At 43.8% G+C, this 8,880-nt stretch overlaps 1 protein-coding gene across 1 annotated transcript; it reads left to right on the top strand.

The window, feature by feature from the left end:
* Window positions 1-3,279: 3,279 nt before the first annotated feature.
* LOC147608125 (pentatricopeptide repeat-containing protein At3g03580-like) lies at window positions 3,280-8,530 on the top strand. Its single transcript, XM_086790065.1, has 3 exons — window positions 3,280-3,498; window positions 3,576-3,646; window positions 3,730-8,530. Exons 1-3 carry the CDS (start codon window positions 3,366-3,368, stop codon window positions 7,573-7,575), a joined length of 4,050 nt encoding a protein of 1,349 aa, XP_086646191.1. The 5' UTR covers window positions 3,280-3,365; the 3' UTR covers window positions 7,576-8,530.
* Window positions 8,531-8,880: the final 350 nt, after the last annotated feature.

An 8,880-nucleotide genomic window follows, 5' to 3' on the forward strand; every position in this document is an offset into this window, starting at 1 on the left:
TATCACGGCAGTGAGATTTTTCAAGATATTTTATCATGGGAGTGAATCCAATTAATTATGTGTGATGCATGGTTCATGTGTGAAGCATGGTATTGAATGATTTCCATTTGTTTTAGAATTATGTTTGTGAATGTTTTCAAAGTAACTGTGATCTAACATTAAGGAGTATGTTGAGTATAGATCATGAGTTTTAGCCAAGGACATGTGTCCTAAGTGTTTGATTTTGTATGGTTTGACCCATTGTATATATGTTGGGCAAGGTTTATTTTTGATGAGATGCTTTAAAAGCATTGGACTAAGGTTCAATTTTGTAAAGGCCCAATTTTGGAAAAGCTATGCTATTTATGGCTCCAGGGGCTAAATTTATTAATATGATTTAAATACCACGTGTGGGAGTGGAGCCACACACGTCGGGGGGGGGGGGGATTGCACCCAATCTTGTGTTCTTTGATTTTCATTCTCTTGATTTATGCTTTGATGTTATGGTTTATTTCTTTTATTATTTAATTTGTGGAATAATCTAATCTCCATGTACCATGGTCTTGTAACAATGGTATCAGAGCACGGCAAATTCAAGATTTGAATTTGGGTCATGAAGAGTTGAAGAAAATTCAAGAAAATTTATTTTTACTCAAAGGTTATTGGGTGGGAAAAATTTGAAGACTTTTGAACAAATTAAAAATACTTACACGGGAAGTGGAGAATGTGGCAGAAAGCTTGCAAAGATACTTGTATTGGTGTATATGCAAGATACTTGTATTGGTGTATGTCGCTTTTGATGCTCGTGTGACAGATAATCTAAGTGATATTTATCTGTGTGATGGATAACTTATCACAATCTAGTGTTGAGAGGGAATTATATTCTGACTCTCTTCACTTGCTAATTAAATACGCAACTGAGGGCAGTTGTTGCAACCCGAACAAGAGGGAATGTTACAGTAATTAATTTATCATTGGGTGATCCAATAAGTAAAAAGAATATCTTGGGTGACCCAAGTGTGATTATTTTGGTTGTGAGTGAATCCAACCAACTGTGACATGTGTGACACATGTAAGAAATGTGTGAGTTTGGTTATGAGTGAATCCAACCAACTGTGACATGTGTGACACATGTAAGAAATGTGTGAGTTTGGTTGTGAGTGAATCCAACCAACTGTGACACGTGTAAGAAATGTGTGAGTTTGATTGTGAGTGAATCCAATCAACTCTTTTGAATTAATGAGAGTGACCCTAGTTGGTTGTGAGTGAGTCCAACCAGTTGTGACACGTGTGAGATGTGTGGTATACTTTTTGAATATGTGTGACGCGTATGAAGACATTGTGAGTGAATCCAATGTGGGAACAATTAATGTGTTTGATCACTCGTGTGTGCTGATAGTTACAACCGAGGACGGTTGTCTTATCAAACGAGAGGACTATCACGGGAGTGAGATTTTTCAGAATATTTTATCATGGGAGTGAATCCAATTAATTATGTGTGATGCATGGTTCATGTGTGAAGCATGGTAGTGAATGATTTCTATTTGTGAGAATTATTTTTGTGAATGTTTTCAAAGTAATTGTGATCTAGCATTGTGGAGTATGTTGAGTATAGATCAGGAGTTTGAGACAACCAAGGTGGACATTGGACGAGATTATTTAGCCAAGCACATGTGTGCTAAGCGTTTGATTTTGTATGGTTTGGCCCATTGTACATATGTTAGGCAAGGCTTATTTTTGATGAGATGCTTTAAAAGCATTGGAGTAAGGTTCAATTTTGTAAAGGCCCAATTTTGGAAAAGCTATGCTATTTGTGGCTCCAAGGGCTAAATTTATTAATATGATTTAAATACTGCGTGTGGGAGTGGAGCGACACACGTCGGGGGAGAGATTGCACCCAATCTTGTGTTCTTTGATTTTCATGCTCTTGATTTATGCTTTAATGTTATGGTTTATTTCTTTTATTATTTAATTTGTAGAATAATCTAATCTCCATGTACCATGGTCCTGTAAAACAAATGATGTGGTGGTGACGAATGATCAATGACATGGCAATTGTGTTCATGGGCATGATGAGTGACGTAGTAGTCGTGATTCGTGATGTGGCAGTCATAATCAATGGTGTAGCAATCGTGATCGATGATGTGGTGACCATGATCGTAGGCGTGATCAGTGATTTGGTGGTTGTGATCGATGACATGGCAGGGCCGTGATCACCAGTGTGTGATCAACGCCGTGGCAATCGTGATCTTGCGCGCGTGATTGGTGATGTGGCAATTGTGATTGATGATATGGTGATCGTTGATTGATGTGACAAGGTGACAGTGATTCGCGAGCATGATCAGAGATGTGGCAACCATGATCAACAATGACATAGCAACAAGCATGGTTGGTGATGTGGCGATCATGATCGATGATGTGGTGGTCGTGTGATCGATGACGTGGTGGCCGTGATCGCTTCACACAATGCATATTACAACTCTTGATATTGTGCGGTGGTGCGATCAAATAAAAGGCATATTCATATTAATTGAGATCCTAGGAGGCTAAGGTTCCATTTCCCTTTTTTTGAGAGATTGTTATGTGCAGACCCTAGGCAAGTCCCACCCCCCATGTTTTTACATCTCATGTGTGTAGTGAGGAAATTGAATCCAAGCCCTTGTTGAGAAATTCGAAAGCCTTATTTGATGCATTTGTGGGTTAAGTTTGTAATGTCCCAATGATTTTAAGTAAGAGTATATCTTCACATGAAGTGCAACTGTGAGGTTCAAAGCCACATCATGGGTACTAACCTAAACCTAGTGGTAGTGTCTATGCCTCCCAAAAAGGAGGTCAAATCTACCTAAATGGCATTTGATTTTGTGGGAGGACCGACCAATGAGGAAAGTCGCCCAAGCGTTGCTACGCGTTCACAATAGGCATTGAGCAACCCCCCTAGTGTTGTGTCGTGCGCCAGGTCATAGCCATCTCCCAAAGGTTTTCATCTGGCATGCCTCGAGTGCCCGTGATGGACATCTTCCACAACGCACCAATCACAATACAATTTTTGTCTTCGCAGTAGACAATCTACTCGTAGGAAAGGGTAGGTCGCATTGCCACCATCAACCAAGATCTAGCCGGCATTGAGCTCTGTCCACGTGTGAATGTCCATGGTGGACATCTTAGAACACCTTTATGAGTCTGCTTGAGCCCGCTTGAGCCTTGGACATGCAAAGCCGCGCCCCGTGTGACTCCTGCCTTAATCGCTCTTTTTATTTTATTTTTAGAAAAAGGATTATTTCACCTATGGTCCACGTGGCGCACGCTGAGTAGAAGCATGGATCAGTGCTTCATTTCGTGTTAAGACTTTGAATAAAGCAAGGCAGAAGAAGAAGCACAAGGGCAAGATGGCGCACCAGTTGCCCCCTCCTCTCCTCTTGGTGAGATGCGGGCCCGGGCCCCCCTACCCCGCACCATCGCTGAACCACGATCATGGTGCAGTGAGCAGCAGCCCTCTCTTGCTGGACCTCGCTCACACAGGTAAGCTCAATTCCCTTTTGAAACGTTTAGCTCATCATCTATGTATCAGTCTCCTATAGTACTCTTGTCCTTGCTAGGTAAAGACCCCTTGCCGCTTACAGAGCGTTCCCTTGATCCTCGCCGGATTTGGGCTGATCCAAGGAACAAAGTAAGTACTTGCCTGTGCTTGATTGAATTGCCTGTATTAGATCAATCTTTAGAAAGTACCTCATTATGCAGTCTGACCTGCAGATACAGCCTCAGGATTGCAAATATGTAGGTTCTGTAGATAGCCTAAGCAAAGCAAATTGGGTAAATGACGGCCTCTCTGGCATCGCCGAAAAGAAGGATGATAACGATGGGAACTTTAGGGTGATAGAATGTGGCAGGCTTGCAAATGATGAGTATGGCTGCTCCATGGAGAAAAAGGAAGACGTAGCATGGTCTGGCCACTCGGATCAAGCTGGATTTAGGGCGGACACACCTGCTACCATTCTAATATTGCAAGATGCCAATGAATGGGAGATGCTGAGCCTGCAGGATGATGTCAATAAGCTACCTCCCATCGAGGACTTCATCTGGGGTTTGCAGAAGTGCAAGAACAAAAGGTATCTAGTTGAAGCCAAGAGCATGTATGCTCACATTTGTAGTTTTGGCCTCGAAGCTCAGGATGCTGTTGGAAACCATATCCTCCCTATGTTTGTGGAATGTGGAAGCATGTCCCATGCTCAGCAGGTTTTCAACATCATGGGTCATCGGAGTGAGCACTCATGGACTTCCCTTATATCAGGATATGTACAAGGTGGGAAACCACAACATGCCCTTGACCTCTATCCTGTAATGCAAGGTGATAGTGTACATGCCACAAGTTATACTCTTGTGGCCTTACTGAAAGCTTGTGCACTACTGAAAGATATCTGTAGGGGTCATGAGATTCATATTCAGATAGTGCAAAAGGGTTTGGAACAAGCTCCCCCTGTTGCTAGCACTTTGGTTAGCATGTATGCTGCATGTGGTTCAATTTCAGACGCGCAGGTTGTTTTTAACCTGCTGCCATGTAGAGATTTGGTCTCGTGGACGGCATTGATTTCAGGATATGTCGAACATGGGTGTGGTGAGCAGGCAATAGATTGTTTTGAACATATGAAACGAGAAGGTGTATCTCCTGATGCTGTCACTATTTCTTGCATTATTAAAGCCTGTGGCAGTGTAGGAGCTTTAGAGAAGGGACGGCAGATACACACGGACATCAATCAATGCGGCTTCAGAGGAGATCTCTTTGTTGGCAGCAGTCTGGTTGGAATGTATGCGAAATGTGGGGCACTTTCGGAAGCACGTGAAGTCTTTGATGATCTGCCGTTGCGAGGAGTTGTGTCATGGAATGCATTGATTACAGGGTATGCAAAACACGGACCTGAGCAAGAAGCACTGAAGTGTTTTCAACAGATGCAGTTGGAGGGTGTCTCCCCTGATGCTGTCACGTACGCTAGTGTCTTGAAAGCTTGTGGGAGTACTGGAGCCATAGACAAAGGCAAAGAACTACACGTGGGTTGCACACAAAAGGGACTTGAGGACTCTCCACATGTTGGCAATACTTTAGTTGGCATGTATGCTAAATGTGGATCACTTCTAGAGGCACAGAAAGTCTTTGTAAGTTTGCCATGCCAAGATGTTGTGTCTTGGACTGTACTCATCTCAGGATATGTCGAACATGGACCTTCTGGGGAAGTCCTTAGATGTTTTGAGCAGATGCAAGTGGCAGGTGTCTTGCCAAACACCACTACATTTGCATGCATCTTAAAGGCATGTGGCAGTGTAGAACACATAGACACGGGCAGAGAAATACACATGGTAATTTTGAAAATGGGATTGGAAATGGATCCTTCTGTTGGCAACAGTTTGATAGGTATGTATGGAAAATCAGGCTTACTTCAGGAAGCACGAGAAGTTTTTAACAAGCTTACAGGTCAAGATGCTGTGTCCTGGACGGTACTAGTCGCAGGATATGCTGAGCATGGATCTGGCCAGGAAGCGCTAGAATGTTTCAAATTGATGCGTATGGAGGGTGTCTCACCTGATCCTTCCACATTTGCATGTGTTTTGCAAGCTTGTGGCATGATAGGAGCTATAGAAGAGGGCAAAGAATTATACATGGAGATAGCACAGACAGAACTAGGTAGAAACCCTTTCATTGTCAACAGCTTGATCAGTATGTATGCCAAATGTGGGCTTCTTGTCCAAGCGCGTGAAATTTTCAACAAGGCACCTGTTCACGATGCTGTGTCCTGGACAACACTAATGTCCGGGTATGTTGAATTTGGACCTGTTCAAGAAGCACTAAGATGTTTTGAACAAATGCAGTCTGAAGAAATTTTTCTGGACACTATTTCCTTCGCTTGCATTTTGAAAGGGTGTGGTAATATTGGAGCCACAAGCAAGGGCCAAGAAATACACATGGAAATAGTCAAGAGAGGGTTTGATACTACTGATCTTGCAGTTGGCAACACTTTGGTCAGCATGTATTCCAAATGCGGCTCACTTTTGGAAGCACATGAAGTCTTCAGCATGCTGCCAGTTGTAGACAGGGTTTCCTGGAATGTGCTTATTGCAGGATACAGTGAACATGGACCTGCTGAGGAAGCTCTCAGATGTTTTAAGCTCATGCAACTTGAAGGTATCTCCCCGGATGCTGTCACGTTTGTTTGCACCTTGAAGGTTTGCATCAGTACAGGAGACATAGGTAAGGCTAGAGAATTATACACAGAGGTTACAAGGAAGGGCTTGGAAAGAGAGATTTTGGTAGGCAACACTTTAGTCAGCTTTTATGCCATTCATGGCTCACTTCTAGAGGCACAAGAAGTCTTTGATGAGCTCCCACTTCGGGACCTACCATCATGGTATGCATTAATTGCAGGATATGCTGAGCATGGACCTGGCCAGGAAGCTCTGCATCGTTTTGAAGAGATGCAGCAGGAGGGTTTGAGTCCTGATGCTGCTACCTATGCTAGTGCCTTGAAAGCTTGTAGTAGCATAGGAACTCTAGACAAGGGACAAGAAATACACAGTGAGATTGCAGAAAAGGGATTTGAAACAGATGTTTCTGTAGGCAACAGTTTGGTCAGCATGTATGCAAAATGTGGTTCACTTCTAGAGGCACAAGAAGTCTTTGACACATTGCTGGTGCGAGATGTTGTGGCAAGGAGCTCAATGGTGCAAGGATATGGCATGAAGCACCAAGGTGACATGGCTTTACAGTGTTACGAAGACATGCTAGAAGAGGGTGTGAAGCCAGATGCTGTTACATTCACATGTCTTCTCATGGCATGCAGTCATTCAAGCCTAGTGTTCAAGGGTCACGAGTATTTCAAGGCTATGAGTGACCATGGCATCACACCAACAGTAGAACATTACACTTGCATGATTGACCTTCTTGCAAAGTCAGGACATTTGTATGAGGCCGAGAGGTTTGTTGAGATGCTTTGTCCTTCTTGTGAAGCGTCCTGGGCAGCTTTGCTCAGTGCCTGCAAAATTCATGGGGAAGTGGAGCTTGGGCTCAGATGCTTTCAGCATCTTGTCCACTTGCGTATGGAGGATGCTGCATGGTATGTGCTTTTAGCAGACATCTATGCAAGCACCGGCAGCTGGCTTGATGCATACAGGATAGAGGAGCTGAGGAAACATGCAGGGGCAATGAAGAAACCAGGAGTTGCCTTGATAGAGGTGAACAAGAGGGTGCATCAATTTGTGATCGGTGACAAGAAAAGTGAGGAGGTTTCAGCAATGCTCGACTCCATAAGTTCTCGCATGAAGGCAGATGGACATGTGCCGAATTTAGGTCTGGTCCTCAAACCCATCAGTGATGAGGAAAAGGAAGCAGTTTTATGTGAACACGCAGAGAAGCTGGCCATAGCATTTGGGCTTCTCAACACACCTCAAGGACAAACCCTGCGGGTGACGAAAAACCTAAGGATGTGCATTGACTGTCATGAAGCAAGTAAGGTGGTTTCCAGGCTTGAGAAAAGGGAAATCATTCTTCGAGACAACTGCTGCATCCATCATTTCAAGGATGGTCTGTGTTCTTGTGGAGATGCATTCTGAATTATGGGTTGACCATGACAATACCATGTGCATTTGATGTTCCAACCATGTGTAATCACTCTGTACAAGTAGCAAGGTGTAGGAGAAATGGAGTAAAGTGTAAAGAAACGCTACTCCTTTCCACACTTTCAGCCCTAATTCCATGTGATATTCAATTCATTGCCTGTAACCATATGCAAGTGTATTATAGTCAACAAACATACGGGTTCTTCAGGCCCAACATTGTAATCATTAAGCTGTGGGAAGGGTGCAATCAGCAGCAGGACGATGGTGTAGAGCAACAAGGGCTGTAGTACAAACAGCCTTAGAAGAGGAAGGAGAATGTCAGCAAAGGCAAAATAGCACGCTGGCGAGTAAGGGAAGCAACAAGCAGTGGCAAGTGGATGCTTGCAGAACAGCCATCTGGGCATGCCGGGAATGAGCCTCATGCTAGACCTTGATCTCATCAGCACGAAGGGGTAGCCTGATCGGTTTGGGGGCCATGCTACCCACAATCATAAGCGGGCCCAGCTTCTCACACTTCACATGCTTCAGCAAATCCTGGACACCACAACCTTTTCTCTTTGCTGCGCAGCGGTTGCCTTCTTCAGCAGTCTGATGTATCAGAATAGAGGCAATTTGCCTTCAAACTTTGTACAAAATTTTACTGTTGTACTTTCACCTCTTTAGACTTCTTTCCCAAGAAAGAGATCCTTCTGTCATTAGAAAAAAAACACATCTGCATAAGAGCATATTTCAACCCTTTTGAGAGGAAAAAACCTGTACAAGAAGAGGGAGGTGCACCCTCCATGGCTGGCCTCTCTCAGAGGGAGACTACATTGGGTTTTGTTTTTTTATTTGTTGGGGGCGGGGGAGGTGCCTCTGTCACCTTGGGTGAGATGGTCTTGGGCTCCAACTGTGGATATGTTACATTGAGATAGCGGAGCTCTTTAATGATGATTAAGGAGTGCTTTAACTTGCTGATTTGGAAGAGAGAGAGAGAGAGAGAGAGAGAGAGAGAGAGCAGTACACAGTATTGAGTTCCAACTGCCCACTTAAAGGCCTCCACCTTTGCAGGTGTGTTTACTTCTGCAACTGTAAAGAGTACAATGAATAGGACTGAATCTGTCCCAAACAAAGATCTGACCTTATGCTTGCCTTTTCCACAAGGGAACACACAGATGACTTGCGTTTGATTGCCTTGGGCTGCACTGGACTGGTCGCCTTCTCCTGAATAGCTTGTAGGCCACCCTTTTTTCCCCAAGAAAAGATCCTTTATTAGAGTTAAAACAAACGTCCACCCGTATAACCCTCCATAGAAATAAA

The sequence above is a fragment of the Cibotium barometz genome, chromosome 54 (assembly GCF_041138505.1).
Source record: "Cibotium barometz isolate CiBa-2024 chromosome 54, ASM4113850v1, whole genome shotgun sequence".
Classification (NCBI taxonomy): domain Eukaryota; kingdom Viridiplantae; phylum Streptophyta; class Polypodiopsida; order Cyatheales; family Cibotiaceae; genus Cibotium; species Cibotium barometz.

Bases quoted from the DNA above. Each gene is read 5' to 3' on its own strand.
- LOC147608125 (XM_086790065.1), top strand. From the start codon at position 3,366: ATGGCGCACCAGTTGCCCCCTCCTCTCCTCTTGGTGAGATGCGGGCCC. The intron at 3,499-3,575 runs GTAAGCTCAATT...TGTCCTTGCTAG, and splicing joins GCTGGACCTCGCTCACACAG to GTAAAGACCCCTTGCCGCTT. The intron at 3,647-3,729 runs GTAAGTACTTGC...TCTGACCTGCAG, and splicing joins GGGCTGATCCAAGGAACAAA to ATACAGCCTCAGGATTGCAA.